The sequence below is a fragment of the Pangasianodon hypophthalmus genome, chromosome 1 (assembly GCF_027358585.1).
Source record: "Pangasianodon hypophthalmus isolate fPanHyp1 chromosome 1, fPanHyp1.pri, whole genome shotgun sequence".
In the NCBI taxonomy this organism is placed as follows: domain Eukaryota; kingdom Metazoa; phylum Chordata; class Actinopteri; order Siluriformes; family Pangasiidae; genus Pangasianodon; species Pangasianodon hypophthalmus.
The window spans coordinates 23,837,787-23,860,478 of NC_069710.1; the positions used below are offsets into that span (position 1 = coordinate 23,837,787).

The window sequence follows — 22,692 nt, forward strand, 5'->3', positions numbered from 1 at the left end:
CTCTGGTCCTGCACATTTCAGTGTATTCTCTGCTTTAACACACCCACTCAGGAAGGGCTGGTAATTAGCTGATCAGATGTGTTTTGGAGCAGGAAAAACACTAAAGTGTGTAAGAAAGCCTTGAGACAATTTCTGAGTGAAATACAAACTGGTCTGCCCTCCTGTTAGTCCTGTCCGTCCGCAGTCGCATAGCACCACAATAAATACCATAATAAATACCACAATAAATACCATAATAAATACCATAATAAATACTGTGAAAAAGCACTCCTGCTCCAGTGCTGTTCTGATGCACTGTGAAGTGCGTTAGTGTGCTGTTTGGAACACAGCCTGTGTCTCTAGCGTAGGAGCGTAGGAGCTATGACGTCATTTTGCAGTCTGGCCTAATGGGGTCGGGAGACGGAAGGTGGGCGGGACCAGAGGTGAATCTTCAGCTGTCAATCATTGGGGAGAGGAGGAAATGGGGATTGGGATGGGTGATAGGGATTAGGCTTTCATGATGAGGTGAAATCATTCCGCACAGACTGAGGGAGAGACAGAGGAAGCGAGTGTGTGTGTGTGTGTGTGTGTGTGTGTGTGTGAGAGAGAGAGAGAGAGAGAGAGAGAGAGAGAGAGAGAGAGAGAGAGACGCAGTGTGGGCGTGGTTTGGAAATAACTCTAGTGGGAGGGGCGGGGTGGCGGCGCTCTTATATCACTCGGACAGATTTTACCGTCTTTCTCGCACTGAGGCTGCTGACAGTAAAGGCTAGTGCACCAGAAGCAGCCACGTCCATCCTTTAACATCCCAATTTCACGCATTAGTTCAGGGCTTCAGTACCTTCCTGAGGCTGTAGGAGGTCGGTGTGTCCGCACCTGTTAGCCTGTCGGCGCTGCGCTCTCTGTGTGTGCGCCCGTGTGTGTGTGTGAGAGAGAGTGTGTAAGTGAGTGTGTGTGTGTGTGAGAGACGGAGAGGCTGAGGAGGAGGCTGTCACGGGTACCGACTCGCACCTCACGGTAACGGTAACGTCTCATATCATTTTCAAATAACAGTTAATTTTATGACCGTCGTGTTTTTCTTTCTTTCTTCTTTCTTTCTTCCGCTCACAGACTGTCGTGTCAGCTGTACGCGGCTTTGGGATGAGTAAATGTCGCATATGTAACATTACAGCGCTACACATTTTCCTTAGCTAGCTCAATGCTAAATGTCGGCTTTTCGTTCAGGTAGGATAGCCAGCCTTAACCTTGGGACTGTTTTGGAGATGTGCACACAACCTTGTGGCATCACTCGGAAGGTTTTTGGCCGTACACGACGCACAAAATGGCCAGTAGCAGCTTTCGGCCTCGTCCAAGACCGCATACTATCATAACGGTGCCTCTGTGTTTACCTGAGCGCGAGCCTCCACCGTGAGCCTCCTGCTTCAACATAACATTTCACCATCATTTAACATAGTGTGCGTAGTATGAAGATTCAGATGTGGCTGAGAGTTGTAAAGAGAAAGATAGTTATGGGTCTCAACCCTTGAGAATAACTCGACGTAGAGGTTAAGGCCAGTTCATGATGGATAAATGATGTAATGTTCTCCACAGTAACTGGATGATACAGGTTCCTAACATACACATTGCACTCACTCACACATGCAGCACCTGGATTTAACATTGTGTCTGATTTCTGCTGTGCTTATGCCTGTTAATATGCACTTCAACCGACATCACTTCATCCTTATTGTGACATTAAAGCGACCAAAGTTTGTGTATTTGTGCGAATTTGTGAAACAGACAGGCCTAGATTGAGGAACCTAACAGAGCTCCAGCATCATGCTGGTGTTGAGTAATCGATCATGTTACTTTATTTAAGGCTAGTAACTGAGTGCTAATAAAATGCACATTTAACCAGGACGAGACCCCAGTGTGCGATAGAGGCGCGGATGTGTCTGTCTCTCTGTACTTGCACTCCTCTGTCCATGCTTCTGCCTTGATATTTCTCTGCTTCATGTCAGTTTAATGCATGTCTTCTTCCATGTCCCCTCCCTTCTTCCTCTCCCTTCCTCCCTCAGATGGCCGGAATGAGTTTCCTCTCCTTTCTCCTCTTTTGCTTGACTGCCGTTGCCAATGGCAACAAAGGTCAGTGGCCTCCATCCTTTTGCATGTCGATTATGAGCAATGTGAATAATGACAGCTGTCCTGGAGAACGACGATGTGATGGACAACGGGTTGTGCAGAAGCGAAAATGCATCCCCAAAAATGTGTCATTTCGTGCCAGCTGTTACCCTTGACCCCTTGAATGACACATGTATCATATCTGTTTTAAATGGCGTAGCTGTCGTTGAGCTTTATGTGACGTTGATATATGGGCTAATCCAGTGCTGGGAACATACTGAACATTATGAGCACAGTAATGAATAGGCCAGTCGATTAGTAATACCATTAAGTACCACTGCTAGAGATTCAAAACGGGATGGATGGACAACTGAAAACCATCAGAGGCAAACAGGGCAATATTTCCGCAGCGTAGCATTGTCTTGCAGTGTTGTGACTGGCTGCGAAAGATGTAAAAGCAAAGGAAAGACAGAGAGAATTGCAGAACACAGGTTCAAAAGAGCTACAGCATTTTCTCTGCTGATAAAAGAAGAAGAGAGAGATGGCTGTGGGGAGTGGTGGAGTGAGCCAGTGTGCACGAGAACAGCTGGAAATTCAAGTCTCAACCTGTAATCGGTGGAGCAATCCAGAAACCCGATGCTCACATTAATGCTACGTTAGGAATACTATGAGGAAGAAAGGTGGAGAGAGAGGCAGGGAGAAAGCCTGAAAGAGAACGAGAGTTGAAACGCGGTGGAGTGGTCAGCAGTTGCACATGATAAATCCTCACTCTCTCCTGGAAGAGCAGAATGCTAAATCATGCTGCGAATATGCAGAATGATTATGCTGTATATGCTGCCATCTTGAATAGTGTATTACAGCAATGCAAATTCGGTTCATGAAACATTACCATCCTAACACAGTTTGATTTATTTTTTGGCCTCAGAGAATCATATTAGAGAAGAGTCATGATTTGTATGCAGTACCTCAGGCAAGAGAATTTTCCATTTTTACTGTGGCATTTGCCTATGTAGGTTTTATAGGACATGTTTCTCTGCACTCTTTGAGCCAGCTAGAGTGTTCACATATCTGTGGCTGCAGGTGTAGTGGAGCATTGGTGCGGATTGATGCATGTGCTCAAGTGCTTTTCAGGAGGAAATCACAGGGAGATGTTCAGTGTGTTTGAATAAAATCCCATTCTGTGAGATAAGAGACAAGTTCATCAGTCTGTGCGTTTCAGTTTGTATATTGTGTTTGTGTATAGGTTAGCTGCATGTCTGCATGTGTGTCTGTATGTTTGGGTGATTATATGTATATGTGTGTGAAACAGAGACTTACTCATGCGTACGAGTCTACAATGGATATAAAAATTCTACACACCCCTGTTAAAATGGCAGATTTTTGTGACGTAGAAGAATGACACTAAGATAAATCATGTCCGTTCTTGTCCCACCTTTAATGTGCAATTGCAAAGTATACAAATAAAGTAAAAAAAAACAAAACAATAAAACCTTTTAGGGGAAAAAAGGAAAAGTAAAAAACCTACAGTAACCTGGTTGCATATGTGTTCACAGCCCTAAACTAATACCTGGTTGAAGCACCTTTTGATTTTATTACACCATTCAGTCTTTTGGCTAAGAGTCTATCAGCATGGTATATTTTGACTTGGCAATATTTTCCCACTCTTTCTTGCAAAAACATTCTAGATCCATCTAATTATATGGGCATCTCTTATGCACAGCCCGCTTCAGGTCACGCCACAGATTTTTAGTCGGATTCAGGTCTGGGCTCTGGCTAGTTCATTCAAAAACATTGATCTTCTTTTGGTTAAGTCACTCCTTTGTTGATTTGGTTGTAAGCTTTGGGTCATTGTCTTACTGAAAGGTGAAATTCCTTTTCATCTTCAGCTTACTAGCACACACCTGAATGTTTTGCACTAAAATCAGGTGGTATTTGTAGCTATTCATGATTCCCTCCACCCTGATAAAACCCATAGAAAATCAGCCCTAAAGCATGATGCTGCCACCACCATGCTGCACCGTGGGTAAGGTGTTCTTTTGGTGATGTGTTTTTTTTGCGCCAAACATACCTTTTGGAATTATGGAATTATTATACCTTTTGGAATTGGTCTCATCAGACCATAACACATTTTGACACATGGTTTGGGGTGATTTAGTTGAACTTGGATGTTTTTTGTGAGAAAGGGCTTTCGTCTACCCAGCCTACTCCATATCCCAGACATGTGAAGAGTACAAGAGATTGTCACATGCAGAGAGTAATCAGTACTTGTCAGATATTCCTGCAGCTCCTTTAATGTTGCTGTTGGTCTCTTGGCAGCCTCCCTGGTAGGTTTTTGTCTTGTCCTTTTATAAATTTTGGAGGGATGTCCTGTTCTTGATAATGTCACTGTGGTGCCCCATTTTCTCCACTTGTTGATGATGGTGTTCCTTGGTACATCTAATGTTTTGGAAATTTTTTTTCTGATCACTTCCTTTTGGCATTGAGACTCTGTACAGGCTTTGTAAGCTCTTTATAGACCGTGGCAGTCAGCTGAAACCAAGAAGATGTGAAGAAAATCCTACAGAAACAGTTGGTCTTTATTTGGGGTTAATCAGAATAATTTCATTGATGACAGCTGTATGATAATTACTTTTGAACAGGAGATTGAATGTGATTGGTTCATTCTGAGCACAGCCACATCCTCAGTTATAAAAGGGTGTGCACACTTCTGCAACCAGGTTATTTATTTTTCTTATTTTTCCCTAAAATGTTTCTGATTGTTTTTCACTTAATTTTTATATGTTTTAATTTCACATTGAGGGTGGTAAAAGTCCTGACTTATCTTTTATCAAGGTTTAAATTTTTTCTTCATCACAAAACTTGCCATTTTCACAGGGTTATGTAGACTTTTTATATCCACTGTATGTCTGTGAGCCCTGTTATGTGTTAAATTGTTAAGGAAATGTCTCTTTTAAATCCATAAATGCAGAACATTCTAAATGGTCTCATACTCTTGCCTTGTCCCTCTCTTCATTCCTCTCAGCCAATAAACACAAGCCATGGATCGAGACCGAGTATCAAGGTATCGTCATGGAGAACGACAACACTGTCCTGCTGAACCCGCCTCTATTTGCCCTGGATAAAGATGCTCCTCTTCACTATGCAGGTAATGCACACAAGCACTGAGATTCACATCAGCAGGTTCATATAGCTTTTAAGCCACCCTTTGACTGTTGAGCTTCTTAAACCTCATCTCTGTAACCCTTAAACCTCATCTCTGTAACCCTTAACTGTCAACGCTGTGACCTTTAACTGTCAGAGGTTTCATCTTTAACCGTCAGCTCTGTAACCCTTAACCGTCAGCTCTGTAACCCTTAACCGTCAGCTCTGTAACCCTTAACCGTCAGCTCTGTAACCCTTAACCGTCAGCTCTGTAACCCTTAACCGTCAGCTTTGTAACCCTTAAACGTCAGCTTTGTAACTTGCCCTAATTGTAGATTGGTTTGCATATGGCTACCTGCCAAATGAACAATCATAACCATAACTCAGACTTCTGCATGGAACTTCTACATGAAGTCAGGATGCCATTTTATTCTCACACATGCACACAATCAGTGACATTCACAATAGTATGATGTTATATGGTTTTGATTTTGTTGTTACAGTGCATTCATTCATTCATTCACTCATTCTCAGGAGCACTGGGCATGAGGTGGGAATACACCTTGGCTGAAATGCCAGTCAATCACAGGGCACCATGTGCACACATTCATTCACACCTAGGGGCAATTTATAGTAGCTACCCCACACACTGGCATGTTGCGAGGTGGGAGGAAACAGGAACAAACCTACGTGGGCATTGGGTGAACATGCACAGAAACTCTGCACAGACAGTAACCCAAGCTCAGGATTAAAGCAGGGACTACAGAGCTGTGAGGCAGCAGCACTACAAGTTGCACCAATGTGATGCCCAGTTATAGTACAGAAAATGAAAGTACAAGCTTGTTATTCGAAATAACTATAAAATAAATGTCTTGGCATCTATACCGCTGTAATAATTGCACGCAGTAACTGCTGCTATGTCACTTTGTTGTGTTGTCATTAGCTGTATACACACAGGTTGAGTTTATAAACAAGATTACTGTTGATTTAACACGGGGGCAGTTTGGAGTAAAGGGCTGTTGGTTTAGTGCAGCAGGAAGTAATTACACACCAGTGTTTACACAAATTGCATAAAATTACGGAAGGATCAGGCGTGCCCGGCCTGCTCTCTCCACAGGCTGACCCAGCATCCACAGAGGCACATTCATGCTCGACTGAACATGCCTCTGGGGATGCTGGGTCAGGCTTCTGGAGGTGGCTTCATGCTTACAGCATGGATCATGATGCTATGACTTACAGAGAAATTTTGGTTTAGATTTTCTCTAATTTTCTAGGTTTCTGTTCTTTTTTTACGGTATTTCATAGTTAATAATAATAATAATAAAAATAATATAAAATTCTTGGAATATTGTGTGGTATTTGAAGACTGTTTGCAATGTTGGATGAAGGAAGAAGAATCCTTCCTTCCTTCCTTCCTACCCCACCCAGATTTTATTTCCACTTGCCCTTCCTATCACCCTTTCGTTTGGCCCTTTCACTCCATTTTATCAGCTCTCCTTTCACTCTCTCTTTCTTCAGGTGAGATCTGTGGGTTCCGAGTGCACAACGGCCCAGGTGGTTCTGGTTCAGCTCAGTTTGAGGCCGTGGTGTTGGACCGCTCCACCGGCGAGGGTCTTGTTCGCTCCAAAGAGCCGCTTGACTGCGAGAGCCAGAGGGAGCACAGCTTCACCATCCAGGCCTATGATTGTGGAGAGGGTCCTGATGGCACCAACAGCAAGAAATCACACAAGTAAGAGAAACTCGATACTCCAATCTGGCCTTCAGAGGACAGATGTTATTTTGTGTCACTCAAATTATAAATTTGTACAACAAATGTGTTTTAGAGATCTGGTGGGGTGATATTCCATTGCTGACACTATCAGTTATTTCTCTCCATTGTATCTCTGTATTACCTTCTCTCTTGTTTTATATCTCTCTACAAACTGTCTCTGAATTCGCCCTGTCTCTATTTCTCTCTCATAATGCCTCAATACGTCTTCATTTCTTCTCTTCCCCTCCCACAGGGCCACAGTGCACGTGCGTGTGAACGACGTGAACGAGTTCTCCCCAGTGTTTGTTGAGCGTCGTTATGAGGCATCTGTCCCCGAAGGTCGTCTTTTTGATCGCATCGTGCGTGTGGAAGCTCTGGACGCTGACTGCTCACCTCAGTACAGCCAGATCTGCTTCTACGACATCATCACCCCCAACGTCCCATTTGCAATTGACAACGATGGTGAGAACTACAAGTCCCAGGCTGCTGGGTGCTTTCTATATCACTGGACTTCATAATACACCATATATTGTGTGCAATTTATTATACAATACAGTTATGTTTATGAAATGTTCAGTATAGTGTGTGCGTTTGTGTATATTTGTTTACAGTGTGGAATGAGGCAAAATGAATATCTGGAGGCTATCATTACTCATCTTTTTTCTTTCTTTGTTTTTTCCTTTTTTCCATTCTTCCATCCAGTTTTCGTCGTACTACCAAGTCTTTTTTTTTTTCTTTTTGCTCTCTCTTAATAAGAGAACTGAGGTAGATGTGATTAGTAGCTCTGGGATTTTTTTTGTATATGAAGTAAAACTAAGGAATCATGTTTGGGTTTGATATCCATGCTGGGCAGATGAGAATCTCTCACTGTCCCAATGACAAACCCAGAAGATCAATAGCTGACATTTTGTAATGTGATAAGCACCAAGAGAGAAGGACTGAGCACGGAAGGCAGGGTGAACATGTGAGAGGAGAGAGAGAATGTAAGAGGGTCAGGGGAAGGTGAGAGAGAGTGAGAGAGAGATGATAGCTTTTTTTAGTGATGACCTTGCAGATTTCTGTGCCAGGCTGTGTGGGGTTCTACTGGTAATTTGGGTCAGGCTGAACCAGGCACCATTGGGTGAATACCCTTGCACTGTGTTTCCATGGCTGTCTTACATTCTTTTTTTTCTGTTTTTTTTTTTTTTTTCTTTTTTTTCTGTATTTCACCACTTTACTCTCAATATGCCTCTTCTGTGCTTTTGGTTGCCTTTGTATTTCTTTTTTTTTAAAGAAGTGTGAGTTTATGTACCTTTTCAGAGATGTTTCATTTGATTAAATAATTGTACTTAGTGTCTCTGGAACTATTCAGAGCATTTTGCTAGTAAGTTCCATATCTTAGCCTCTTTGCCTTCATTTAAAGATCCCTGCTGATGCAGCTTTTCTTTTGTTGGTTACATTGTTGAAATAATGTTTTAATAAAGTACCTGCTGATTTCTGCCTCTTTGTTACATTCTTTGCTTGTCAGCGGGTGAATACCTCTCTCTCTCTCTCTCTCTCTCTCTCTCACACTGTCTCTTTCTCTTTCAGGAAACATTAAGAACACTGAACCTTTAGACTCAAAGAAGCAGCGTGTTCACAGCTTCTGGGTGACTGCATTTGACTGTGGGAAGAATCGAGCTCAGGCTGATGCCCAGGTCGTAGTGACAGTGAAACCTTCCTGCAAGCCTGGCTGGATTGGTATGGTTAAATTTTTCACCAAGCACCTCTTCTGTTCTGTCACTGCTGTGTAATGTCGAATATCGCAACTATTCACTGGTCTACCTTTATGGAACGAACACATGAATTATGCTGATTTTATTACCATTGCCATCAATGGTAATAAAATGTTTGTTTAATTCAAAATTTGCATGAAAATATTTGGTTGGAAGGACTGTTTGCCTTAGAAATGCAAAAAATTAATATTGTTTTGTTTATTTAGTATTTTTTTTTTTGGTACTATTTATGGGAGGGTCTTGTTTTTAATAGCTAATTTTTGGGGACCAAATTCCCCATAATGATAGGCCTTGACCTTGGATTTATGGTATATATTAGGGCTGTATTTCTGAATTAAACCTGAAGTGGACATGGCCTGAACCAGAAGGTTTTTTTTCTTGTTGTGATTGTTTTTTTTATATGAACACTACCTCTATGTCCCAGAAATACTGGAAAAAACATTTATATTTTCTTATATTAGAGTATATAAATAGAAAATGTCATGTTAATATAACATTTTCTAACAGATTACCTGTTCGTTCTGTATAATGTATTTGCAATGTATTCGCATCTCAGGCTGGTCGAAGCGAGTTGAGTATACTCCTGGTTCCGGCAGCATCCCCCTCTTCCCCAGCCTGCGCCTGGAGACCTGCGAGGAGACTGTGTGGAACATCCAGGCCACTGTGGAGCTTCAGACTGGCCATATTGGGAAAGGCTGTGACCGTGATAGTTACTCTGACCGCTCTGTAAGGAGGCTCTGTGGTGAGTCTTCTCACCTCAGAAGCTGCTGTTATAAGAATACATTTTTGTTTTCCATTCTTGTGTTCAGAGTTATTACTAGCACTAGCAGATTAGCATTGAGGATTGCTTAATTTTGGATTCACAAGATGAGAATTAGTTACAGTAAAAGATATTTTGCACGTATAACTTATTTTGAGAATGTTTTTCCCCCCTGTTTAATGGAATCATAGCATTCTTACGAATTTTGCTATAATAACATGAAAAACGTGTTTTTACCCAGGTGCTGTAAGGGGTGAGGTTGACCTGCTCCCTCCTCCATCCCCTGCTGCAAACTGGACAGCTGCACTGCCCACCCTTCCCTCTTCTGACTCGTCTCTGGTATTTTCTTTCAACGGCTCCACACATGTTGCCGTGGTTCCCGACTCTGTTACCTCAACAGTGCCAGGAGACCACTTCACCCTCCAGCTGTGGATGCGGAGGGGCGGGGCCAACACTCAGCCGCCAGCCAATCAGGCAAGAGGAGCGCGTAAAGAAGAGGAAACTATTGTGTGCAGCACTGTGAAAAATGGTCAGTTATATTGCTAATCACTTAATCTTTCTCACTAGGTCTACTGAGTAATTTTTAATTTGTGTGTACATAATGGTCAGCTGCAGAATTATTGAGACAAAATAAAATAAACAAACAGTATCATAAACAAGTAACATGAGTGAGCAATATTTCATTATATAATGAGAAAAAGATAAAATAAATATTGTATTTAGTGTAAATAATATATTTAGTTTGAACATGCAGTATAGGAATGCTGTATATTTTTTATTTACAGTACAATATTTTTAACATAAAATGTTTTCATAACAATTGGGAAGAAACCAATGGTGGAATTAGACCCAGGCGAAGGTTAAATGTGTGTGAATTACGCTCACTGAGTACTTTATTAGGAACACTATACTAATACTGGGTAGAGCGTCCCTTTGCTCTCAAAACAGCCTCAATTCTTCATGGCATCTTCAAGATGTTGGAAACATTCCTTGGAGATTCTGGTCCATCCTGAAATGATTGCATCACACAATTTCTGCAGATTTTTCAGGTGCACTTTCATGCTGTGAATCTCCCATTCTACCACATCCCAAAGGTGTTCTGAATTCAGATCCAGTGACTGGGAAGGCCAGTAACTGATTCCAAACAATAAATCTACCAAACACTGAAATTAATATTATTGCCAACTCCACAATTAATATTTGATGAACACCTTTTTTATATTATTAGGTGGGGGGGGTGTGTGTGTGTGTGTGTGGACTGCCGTCTTTCCATCAGACTGCAGGGTTTAAATGGCCATCTGGACCACAAGCTGCAAATCAGACCCTAAGCTTCACTGATCCATCAGCATGGGTTTGGGTTCTTTTTCTTGTATGCAGTCGCCCTTCATAAAGGTTAATTTTGGTCTCATGTAACAAGACACAATTCCAGTTGTAGTTGTGATCCTTGATGGAGTACAGGCACTGCATATTTCTGCTTTGCATTAATGAAGGGCTTGTTTCTTGCAACCCTTGAAACAGCTTGTTCATATGGACATGGGATCAAACAATTTTTAGTCATTCCAGATGTTTCTGTTATGGCCTTTATTTACTATGACAATGATGTTTTGTTAGAGGAAAGAAAAGTAAGTTGTAAAGTTTATTCTACACTGTTATTCTACACAGTCACTGTTGCCCATTCTCTTGATGGGTGCTAATAATTCTGGAGTTGACAGTTATCCTATGTATCCTTTGTACAGCTTATTTTTCTATATTCATGCCATACAATTTTCTCTGATTTTGTGTTAGCTTTGTTATTCATGAGGCTTGTGAAATGGCTTATCCAACTAAAGCGCTCTTCTCCTCCCACCATTACTAAGCTGAGTCACAGGAAAGAGTCATGGATTAAGCATTCTCTCTCTCTCTCTCTCTCTCTCTCTCTCACTCACTCACTCACTCACTCACTCACACACACGTGCTTGAACAGACACACACACACACACACATTTTGAGCTGCTGTGTAACTGATCATCTGAAAGGGCGTGCCTTCTTCCTTCCCAGATTACTGTCACCTGCTAGGAGGAAAATTGTCCAGAACTAAATATAGAATGGCATGAAATAAGTGTGAAGCCAGATACTGATGAGTAACCATTATGTATGTGTGTGTTCTTATTAACAGATGACTCCTATTCACACTACTCTCTGTCCGTGCATGGCTGCCGCCTGTCTCTCTTTTACTGGCCGGATGTCTCAGCTGCACGGCCAGTTAAATTTCTCTGGAAGCTTGAACAGGTAAATTGGGGAAACACATGTAACGTGAAACGTAAAAATATTAACAGGCACTATTATATTTCAGGATAATTCAGTTATACTAAATGGATTTGTATTCACGTGGGTGTGTATTTATTTCTTTGGTCAACTTTTGATAGTTACATAATATTAGTGACAGAGACATTGGTTATAGACTGTGGTATATATGGGTGGTGGTGTACATACTACTTTGGTATGGTACGTACAAGATCCCTGATGACCTTTGCCCTCTATTCTTTACAGGTGTGTGACAGTGAGTGGCATCACTTGTCTCTTAGTGTGCAATTCCCCTCCGTCACTCTGTATGTAGATGGCGTGACCTTTGACCCTGCACTCATTCATGACAATGGAGCCATCCCTAACCCGGCCCCACATCAGAGGCTGGTGATTGGAGCATGTTGGGGTATGTGCACAAGACACAAAATGTGTGTGTGTGTGTGTGTGTGTGTGTGTGTGTGTGTGTGTGTGTGTGTGTGTGTGTGTGTGTTCAGTTGATATAACAGTCACAAGTGAAAATTTTTCACTTGACGTTGACAAAACAAAGGTTTTCATTTGGTAAGTATGTTTAAATGTAAATGTACTGGTGTGCTCCACCTCCATGCTGCAGCTGTAGCTTGCCCTACATGCTCCAGATCCCACCACAATACCACAGCAGCCGAGGTGGTAGAACTTTTTTTTTTTTAATTATAATTAGGAGGACGAATTAGCATGCATGGGTGACAAATGATCTTTTCAGAATCCAAAAAATATGTGGTAACACTGACAATGAAACCAAGCAAAATAAAATGCAGTGCAAAGATGACATATGATCCCTGCTTATTACATGCAGTCACCTCACACTCAAACATATTGAGAGACGCTAGCCAGAGTCAAATATTATCTTTAATGTGCAGTGTGAAGAAAAAAATCTCATTTTATAGCCGAAATATTGTTGAACAACTTGCTGACTTTTTGTCAAAGACTCAATGTACTACATTAGAAACGTCTTTAAAGGTTTATGGCTATATAAAGTTGTACTGCATATACACATTTATTTCCTTTGGTCTGTTTTAATGCATTTAACTGGCTACTTATTCCATTATTTATTACAAGTTTAGTCAAGTGGGTTTTTAACGGTCATTCCTCTATATAGCTTGTATATATTGGATGGTCTTGAAGGAAGTTACATCATCTATGCACTTGCTGATGTAGCCAGTCACAGATGCTGTGTATTCCTCCAAGTCTGTTATTACGTTGCATTAGCTACAGTTTTTAATTGGTCAAGTAGGTTTCAGGGCAGCTAAAACATTTCACTGGGCAGTACGTCTACATTTTCACTTCCTAGTAGTCTGGCTATGATGTGTCCACCCCCAAAGTGTGTGTGTGTGTGTGTGTGTGTGTGTTTGTCAGACAGTGCTGAACAGAAATAAACAGCCACTTAGGAACATTCCAGCAGAAGCAGCTTGATGACAGCTTGGTGTTTTTTCTCTTTAATTGCAGTGTGGGTACATTTCTGTCTGATATTAAAACCATTCAATTGATTTATTATTCAGCAAAACAGAAAAACAAGTGTGTGTGTGTGTGTGTGTGTGTGTGTGTGTGTGTGTGTGTGTGTGCACATGTTTGCTAGACAGATGCCCAGTCAGGCTTTTAGTCTCCTGCTGTTCTCCTTTTCTATGCTGCGATGTGTAAATCAGCTCAATCAGCACTGATGCTTCACTTTTATGCTGTGGCTTATAGACTGGATTTGCTCTATATAATTTCTCAGTAATTTACTCTCGAGGTCAATAGTTTTTTTTTTTTTCTTTAACTTTCTGCCTTTCACCTGTCTTCCTCCATGTCTCGCTTTCTTCAGAGCCAGAGAACAAGCAGAAAGACATTCTTAACAACAGCATCCCAGAAGGCAAAGACACAAGTGAGTTATGAGCTCTTGAGTAGAGAACACTGTGTGTGTGTGTGTGTGTGTGTGTGTGTGTGTGTGTGTGTGTGTGTGTGTGTGACTGTGACTGTGACTGAGACTGAAAGTGCTGAATGTTTCTTTTTCTCTACAGCTAGGAATCGTTGTGGGCAGTAGGCCCACATTGTGGCAGCAGGCCATTACTACTTTGAGTACTTACAATTTCACGGATGTTTAGCTATGTGAATATTTCAAATGCTGGTTAAGGCTCTCTTTTTTCTTACAACACTGTTTTGTGTGTTGTTGAAATAAATTCTAGCAGACTTTCTTGCAGTGATGGCTGAAGACCTTTTGTTGAACAGATATAGTACAGAATGAGAGTCTTGGTCATTTGTTAACACTGACCTTAGTTACAAAGTATTTTCATTTTATAGTTAATGGCAGTCATATCGCGCAATTTGACTCTAATGATGTATGTCGTTGGTTCAGTTTGGATCAGTGATGTTTGAATATTAAAGAGCTCTGTGGTCATTTCTAGGACATTCAGTCTGTATTTTAATTTTTATATCTGTCACCAAGGACTACTTTTCATATATTAAGCACTGAATTTTGAAATGCGGCTTCATATTTTGCCCTGATGAGTACATAGATTAAACATCTTATATTTTTTTGCTGTCTTCTCACAACCTTCAGGGAGGTTTGTGGGTGGTTACCGCGGCTTGTTGTCAGGCGTAACAGTGCGTCCAGGAAGTGTGGAGCCTCACAGTGTGGTGGAGTGTCTGTACGCCTGCAGGGAGGGTCTGGATTTTGGAGATCTCGAGAGCCTTGGCTCCGGCATGAAGGTATTATGACAGAACAAAATCGCTACTTTGCCCTCTCTCTGTTCTCTCTTTATATACTTTAGTTTTAAGTCCAAATTGTTTGAACAGCATCTCTGCGACGTTAATATATTTTAAAATGGTTTATACTTTATACAAAAATTAAACCGAGCAAAGTGGCTATTTAATTGTGGTAGTGTTAATACTCTTAAAAATTCAGAAGGACTACTTTGCCCCTACATGGCAATGTTCATGTTTCGTCAGGTTCACGTGAACCCCAGTCAGTCAGTGCTGGTGTTGGAGGGAGACGATATCGAGAGCTTCAACAGAGCGGTTCAGCAGGTGACGTACAGAAACTCTCTGCGATTTGCCACGCCCGGAGTGCGCCCTCTCAAACTCAGCACATCCCTCAGGTAAATGCACCTCAACACATTCAAGTGTGTGAGTATCCATTACAGAAACCGCAATATTTAATGATAACAAATTTGGTTGTTGAAAGCAGGAAATTTTAATCAATCACCTTACTAAACAAATTAAACTTCCAGAACCTGTTGGCTAGTCTAGTTTCACTAGTCCTGTTGGTTTCATGGGAGTTACTGAATAATTAATATTAGTAACTGAATAATATTCTTTAAGATAATAGAAAAATATGTTCCACAGACCCCCGCAACACAGATTTATTTTTTTAATGAACATAACAAGCCTAATACTGAATAGATTATTTTAATGTGTACGATAATATTTTAACTATTTATTAAAGCCAGAGAGCTTTTAATTTCTGAATTTTCAACCTTAGCTCCAAGCTGTTGAGGTTTGGATTAAGTATACACTTAAAATCCTCTTGAAAATGGTTGATGTTGGTAAATACAAATAAAGTTCATGTTTTAGTATTCATTCTAGCATTCATCTTTGAAATATATGAAACGTGTAATTTTTTTTAGTGAATTCCACTGAAAAAATTGTTCTAATTTATTTATTACATGCCATTTTTACAACTAAGTTGAATTTTTTAAATTAAATTAGGCTTCACAATAGAATGGGTTCAGTTATTGTCCTGCTTTAGAAGCTGAAAGGAAGATATGATCGAGTAGTTGTTCTCTCTATGGAGAAATATGAAACAATGAACTCACCCTGCATAAAAAAGAAGCAAGAAAACTGATCCGGCAGATCCATTTAAAGAATCGACAAGGACAGACACAGTGAGTTAGATTTAATCCAGCCTAAAGAAATCAGCGATTGGGAAGTTGCTATTCGGGAGTATATTCGGGAGTGGAGAATGCAGGATTCAGAAACACATTTAGTGGCTCTGACAGCTACTAGCTATGGCCCCGTTCACACCTGGCATTAACATGTGCCTTGAGTGATCTCAAGTGGACAGTGGACAGCCGAGACACACAGCCGTTTACCCCTGGCAGTATGAACGCGTCTCCAGGGAACCAGTTGTCATTGGATTTCATACATCGTTTCCGCTGGAGGAAGGCTGTCACACACATTTATTATGTCAGTCTTCTGCTGCTTTTATGTCCCACAGGCAGTGTTAGCCCATGAATCATATCCTGTAGGGGCTGTTTCAAACATTTTAATCATGTGGTCTGCTACCAAAACTTTTAAATGCATGAGAGACAGATGAATAAAGAAGCTGTGAAAAGCTGCTGCTTTCATCTCTGATGTTAAAACTTCACCTTTATCCATTAGCCTAGCAGCAGAAAGCACAATTTTCAACCAGTCTTGCAATGATTATGTATTGTCTGGCTAGAGACACAGTAGGTGGTCCTTCATTGCTGTCTGGGACTCATCGAGATGCTTTTGCGTTTACACTACAAATGTAATGTGGCCATATGCGTCCCAGTCCACCTGCGAATGTGGTTTGAGTGATCAGATCTCAAAGACACATTAGACACGGTTCACACCTGTACTTAGCGCTGTCCACTTGTGACCCAATCACCCAAGATGCATGTTAATGCCAGGTGTTAACGGGGCCTAACTGCAGAATAAGAAAAACCCCGTGCTTTAGACATGCCACTTTGTGAGTCACACCAGAGACAGCCATAATTAATTCTGTTGCCTTGTAATACACAGCTTTTTCAGGCAATGCTTATTTTTGCTGTATTCAGAAATGTTCTTGTATATTTATTGTATCATATCAAATGTGAGTTTTGTTACACCCCTACAAATAAGTTCTCTAGATAGGATAGCCAGTAATTTTAGCAGTTATTTACTGGTTCATTATATATATATATTAAAAATCAAACAATTTCCTGCTTGTTAATGTTGCACAATTATATCTAGCTGCTAGATGTAGACTTTAGAAAAACATATTACAAATCACAAGGGAACTGATGAATGAGTGTTGAAATAATACAACTTACAGACAGGTAGTGTAACATTAACTAAGTGGTTAATAGTGTTTCTAGTTAGAAATTCTCTCGAAGCTCTCACAGTTTTTTCTGAAATTATAACTAATGAATGTAGAAATAAACAGAATTAACAGATTAGTTATATATGTAATTAATCCACAACAAGAGGTAAGTGGTATCTGAAACTGTATTTGCAGTGATGCGAAGTGATGTGAAGTTGATCATAATTTGCAGATGACATTGCTCTGATTGGTCTCATCACCAATGGTGATGAGTCAAAGTACAATCAGGAGGTTCAACAACTAACCTTCTGGTGTAGCCGGAGCAACCCTGAGCTCAACGCACTTAAAACCACAGAGATGCACGTTGACTTCAGGAAACACACATCTTACCCCTCCCCACCCATCCTTAATAATTCATCAGTGAGCACTGTCACTTCGTTCAGGTTTCTGGGAACTACTATTACACGGGATCTCAGATGGGAGATGCATACATCATCTATCAACAGGAAAGCTCAGCAAAGGATGTATTTCTTACAGCAGTTGGCAAAGTTCCATTTACCCAAGGCTATAGTGGTAAAATTCTATACTGCCACTATAGAAAGCATCCTTACATCTGCCATCGCTATCTGGTTTGGTGCAGCCTCCTTCAGAGAAAAGAAGCTGCAACGCACTATCAAGATCACGGAGAAAATCATCGGCTGCAGTCTGTCACCACTTGAAAACCTGTATATCACCAGGACAAAGAGGCGAGCAGGAAAAATCATCAATGACATTTCCCACCCTGCTAATTACCTATTTCAAAAACTGCCATCAGGAAAGCGGTTCCTTTCCCTGTTAACAAAAACTGCACACCACCGAAACAGCTCCTTTCCACTGGCAGTTTCGGGTATTAACCAGTCTGACTAGGCAGTATTCGGTAATCACTACAATGCTGACCTGCCAGTAACAATTAATCTTGCACTAAATGTTTTTATGAATAATTGTATTCCTGGTTCCTGCGCTAGATAATTGCTTATTTATTTATTTATTTATTTTTAAATTAGTTTTAATTATTTTGCAAGTTAAATCGTATTATTTTAAATATTATTAAATATTATTTATTATTTAAATAGTACTATTTATTATATATATCACAATTGTTCCACTCCATTTAATGAACCCTGAACTGTATCCAGCTACTATTTCTACCTCTACTGTAATGTAAATTAAAACTGAGCCTACCATTTCCACTTAAGGTGTAATTTTTGTATATTAGGTACAGTATTTGTATATTAAGATGGAATTGGGTTGTGTTGTCTGAGTTGTGTGTGTTGAATGTATTGTGTTGTGACCAAACGCCAAGAAAAATTCCTGTATACCTGTAAATGTATACAGCGAATAAAATGATTCTGATTAATTTAATTAAGGTCAGAGTTGGGGTGGCAATAGATTAAATATTTGTGTTTAGGTTTGATTTACTCTTTAAAATAGTATTTTTGGTATGCATCAATGTACCCTCTCTCACTCTCTTTGCACAGGTGCTTTAGTGAGGAAGGCTGTCTCTCTCTGCGGCAGCTGGAAGGTTATCTGGTAGTGCTTCAGCCTGACGCTCCTCAGATCTCTCTCTCAGGCGTAGGACCTCACCTTGCCCGCCCGGCTCCTGAGTTTGAGGCTGCACATGGAGTGCCTCTGTTCCCCGAACTCCGCATCGTCTGTTCTCTCTCTCACGCCGTGAACACTGCCGCCCAGGACATGGAGGGAGGGGGTGAGGAAACTCAAAATTTCCCACCAAACCCCACACACTTTCACTTAGCCATTACTATAAACACCTCGGGTGTCAAAACCCAGTGAGTCATTGTGCTCTAGTGTCACTATGCCTACATGCTTATTGTAGGAGGATCGTGGCAAGAGGGATAGATAGCTCTATACCCTTTATCTTCTTTACTATCTGTCTGTTTTCCCTGTGGCTATTGTGGATATTTCAATCACTATATGGCATAAAGAGCTTTATGTCTTGTGGTTTTAGAGTATTTTACTTATACTAATTGTGTGTACTTTCTGCGTCTCAATCAGCTCTCATGTCAGATGCAGTGGCCCACACTCTGGATGGCTGTGAGGTCCAGCCATTGGGGGAGGAGCTAAACCCAGAGAAGGAGGAGCTTCTGGTTGACATGGAGGCACTAAAAGAGAAAGGACTGGACATCATCAACACAACGGCCTACATCGCCATCACTGGTGATTTTTTTTTTTAATATATATATAATATATACACGCACACATATACATGTACACATATATTTCTATGTCATTTTTCAAATGTCATGTATATCACGCAATGCACAGTTTATACTGCTTTACCATGTCTTGACAATGCTGGCAATCTTCTTGAATTAATGAATGTTTTAAAGCTCTATCAAGCTCTATCAAATCAGATTTTATGAAGTATGTTGGAAAGTATATAATTACCATATGTGACACATTCAGAAAGACACATACAGTCTTTACAAACTCATCGTTAACTTTTCTTTTTCTTTTTGATTCTTCCATTTCATTTCTAGGGGCGGAGTCCATTTCAGTGTATGAGGACATCCTGCGTTCTGTTCGTTACCGATTAGCAAAAGGCTCTGCCCGCTTTGAGAGGAGATTCAGGCTGTCCTGTTCAGAAATGAACGGACGGTACACGAGTAATGAACTCACACTGGAGGTACCAAAAACACTTAAAATATTAGTAATAGGCAACGTTTGCTTCAGCTAGCATTAACATATCGGCTAAATATCTCAATGCCACTTGATCATAGATCAAATGCCAAATTATAGGCCTTTCATCCTTTGTTCTGTATTCATCCTAGGTAAATTTCCTGCACTCTTTGGACAGTCTGTATCACCCATCACACCTCTTGGCTTCTCAGCAGCAGTTTCTCCATCCATCTCATCACACAGGAGAGCTCAGCGGACATACACTGCCAAACCCACACCGCAACTCTGGTACACAATGACTCATCAAAATCACCTACTTACACACACTGCAATGCGCAATAGTTGGGCACCCAGTGCCCACATTGCACATTTGCTGAAATTTCCAAATTCTTCTCTCCCTCAGTGGTTCCCGGGGCTGCCACTGTCATCATCATGGTGTGTGTGGGCTTCTTGGTCGTCATGGTAATTCTTGGTGTGTTCCGCATCCGCTCCATCCATCGCCGCGGAGAGGGAGCCAGAGGAGCTGGCAAAGAGAGCAGCAACCAGTGGGACGATTCAGCCCTTACCATTATCGTCAACCCCATGGAGGTGAGTGCGACATAGAGTATGCTTTGAATTGACCGGGTAGTTAAACTGGCCTGTTGTGTATTCAAAGCATGTCTTTTTCCTTCTCAAACCCTGTCAGTCCTATGAGAACCGCATGGGCATTGCCGCGGATACAGAGGGGGAAGGCGACGACGAAGAGGAAGTGATTGAGTCTCCTGATGACTCAGCTGATGACCAGCGAATCATCATTAAGAAAGAGGGAAGAGATTCCGCCCCCCGTCGCTACTGAGTCAAGCATATAAACAGCCACACTCATGAAATCTAAAAACCATGATAAAGCCCACAAACATGAAACATAAGAACCACACACTTGCATATATTCACATGGCATAAATGTATTTGTATCAGCCTTTGTGAATGCATTGTCTCTGGAATGTATGCTCACTCACACACGCACACACACTTAAACACACACATACATGCAATGCACAATGCATAGCATCTCACCCCAATGTCCAGTGCTTAGTCTGCATTTCACTCAAGACTCTATAAAGTATGTATGTATGGCACAATGATGTAATTACCATCAGTGAATGTGATCATTGCACTGTATCAAGCACCGGGTATTATTACAGACGAATGTAAGCTATGTGATTTTCATTACTTAGAAATCAGTCACTTACAGTCAGTACAGTGAAGTTAAGGTTACAAGTTAATCATATTTTTACAGTACCACAGCTGTGGTGTGGCTCTTGTCATTCACATAATGTACAGTTTAATTCACAGGTTGTCTTTTCTTTCTATTCTCAAAAATATTCCTGTACAAATACACTGTTTTACAGAATGAGTGTGTGGATATTAATATAAGCTATATGCAGGTAATCAGTCCTTTTTTCAGCAACTGCAAGGAGCAAATTCTCTAAAAACACACTCATGTTGTAAGTCTGTGTTACAGCACTACCCCCATCAGAGTAATAGCTCATCCTGGGCAGTTTTGATTGTATTTAAATGTATAAAAATACAAATTACTACTATTATTATTATCATTTTTTTTATTAGTTCCATTGTTCTGATCCATATTTAGTCTTTGCACTTTGAGATGGGCTAGCTGTTGTTTTCTATTTCTATTTATCTCTATAATGATTACAAATGCTGACAGTATATAGTGATGATGATAATAATAGTATTAGTAATAATAATGGTAATGATGATTGGCTTGATGAGTGTCTATTTATTTGTGTGTCTAATTGTATGAATTAAATTTTGTTAACACTTGAATCTCAGTAAAGCAGAAGGCACATTATGGTTAAATTCAGTAACTCTTTCACTCTTCTCATCAGACCTTTCCATTGTCACCTTCATCTGTATCACAGCCTTTAATTCTGCTGCTGCTTTTTGTTTTCTGAATATGCATCCATGTCTTTCCCAACTCTTCTCTCCCAACCCCCTCTGCTCACATTATCTCCTGTGTGTTTACTCTTCTGTCTGTGTCAGTGTACAGTGCAAATCCTGTCTCTTAATAAAAGCCTGTTGTTTTTCATTGTGATATGAAGAATGGATCGAACTGCATTATTATATGACATTACTATGGTCACTATTGAAACATTTAACTGTATTTATTATTGATGCAGTAACATGGATTATTGACTGATTGTTATTGATAATCATCTGAAGAAGACCTGTTGAAAAGTTCATAATAAAAACACTCAGATGACGTCAGAGAGGTGTTGGTGATGAATTAAGATTCTAGACAATACATTCACCAGCAGCTTTATTAGGAACAGCATACTAATACTAGTTAGGACATGACATGCTGGCATCACAGAATAGCTGCACATTCATGCTGTGAATGCCCTGTTCTACCACATCCCAAAGGAGCTCTACTGGACTCCCATCTGTTGACTGGGGAGGCCAGTTAAATACACTAAAACCTAGTGTCATGTTCATGGAACCATTGTGAGATGACGTGCTTTGTGACATGGCGTATTATCATGCCGGAAGTAGTCATTATAAAATGGTAAATTGTGGCCATATAGGGATGCACATGGTCGGCAACAATTCTCAGACAGTCTGTGGCATTCAAACGATGCTCAGTTGGTATTCCCCACACCATTACACCACCTGCACCAGCCTAGACTGTTGACACAAGGCAGATTGGGTCCATGGATTCATGCTGTTGGCACCAAATTCTGACCCTAACATCTGTGTGTCTCAGCAGAAATCCAGATTCATCAGACCTGTGAGCTTGTGCCCACTGCAGCCTCAGATTTCTGTTCTTGGTTGACAGAAGTGGAACCCAACATGGACTTCTGCTGTTGTAGCCCATCTGCCTCAAGGTTCACAGTGTTGTGCATTCTGAGATGCTTTTCCGCTCATCATGGCTGTAAAGAGTGGCTATATGAATTACCGTAGCCTTCCTATCAGCTCGAACCAGTCTGGCCATTCTCCTCTGACCGCTCTCATCAGCAAGGTGTTTCCACCTCGTTAGATGTTTTTTGCACCAACAGCCAGTCACTCGCATGATTTTATGCATTGGTTAGCAGATAACTGATATCTGATAAATGTTAAATGATAACTGATATCTGATACCTGATACCTGATAAATGATAACTGATAACTGATAACTGATAACTGATAAATGATAACTGAT

The 22,692-nt window shown here is 40.8% G+C and overlaps 1 protein-coding gene across 2 annotated transcripts; it reads left to right on the forward strand.

The window, feature by feature from the left end:
* Positions 1-676: 676 nt before the first annotated feature.
* clstn3 (calsyntenin 3) lies at positions 677-21,761 on the forward strand. Of its 2 annotated transcripts, none has more exons than XM_034307109.2 (19): positions 677-999; positions 2,034-2,100; positions 5,099-5,221; positions 6,736-6,946; positions 7,221-7,429; positions 8,537-8,686; positions 9,278-9,463; positions 9,723-10,010; positions 11,637-11,749; positions 12,011-12,170; positions 13,602-13,661; positions 14,337-14,485; positions 14,726-14,874; positions 18,338-18,564; positions 18,873-19,034; positions 19,358-19,503; positions 19,649-19,784; positions 19,900-20,084; positions 20,182-21,761. In XM_034307109.2, the coding sequence occupies exons 2-19, from the start codon at positions 2,034-2,036 to the stop codon at positions 20,329-20,331; spliced, it is 2,871 nt and encodes a 956-aa protein (XP_034163000.1). In that variant the 5' UTR covers positions 677-999; the 3' UTR covers positions 20,332-21,761. The 2 variants fall into 2 exon arrangements, with proteins under 2 accessions (XP_034163000.1, XP_053090376.1); XM_053234401.1 differs by having other exon boundaries at positions 677-993.
* The last annotated feature ends 931 nt before the right edge of the window (positions 21,762-22,692 follow it).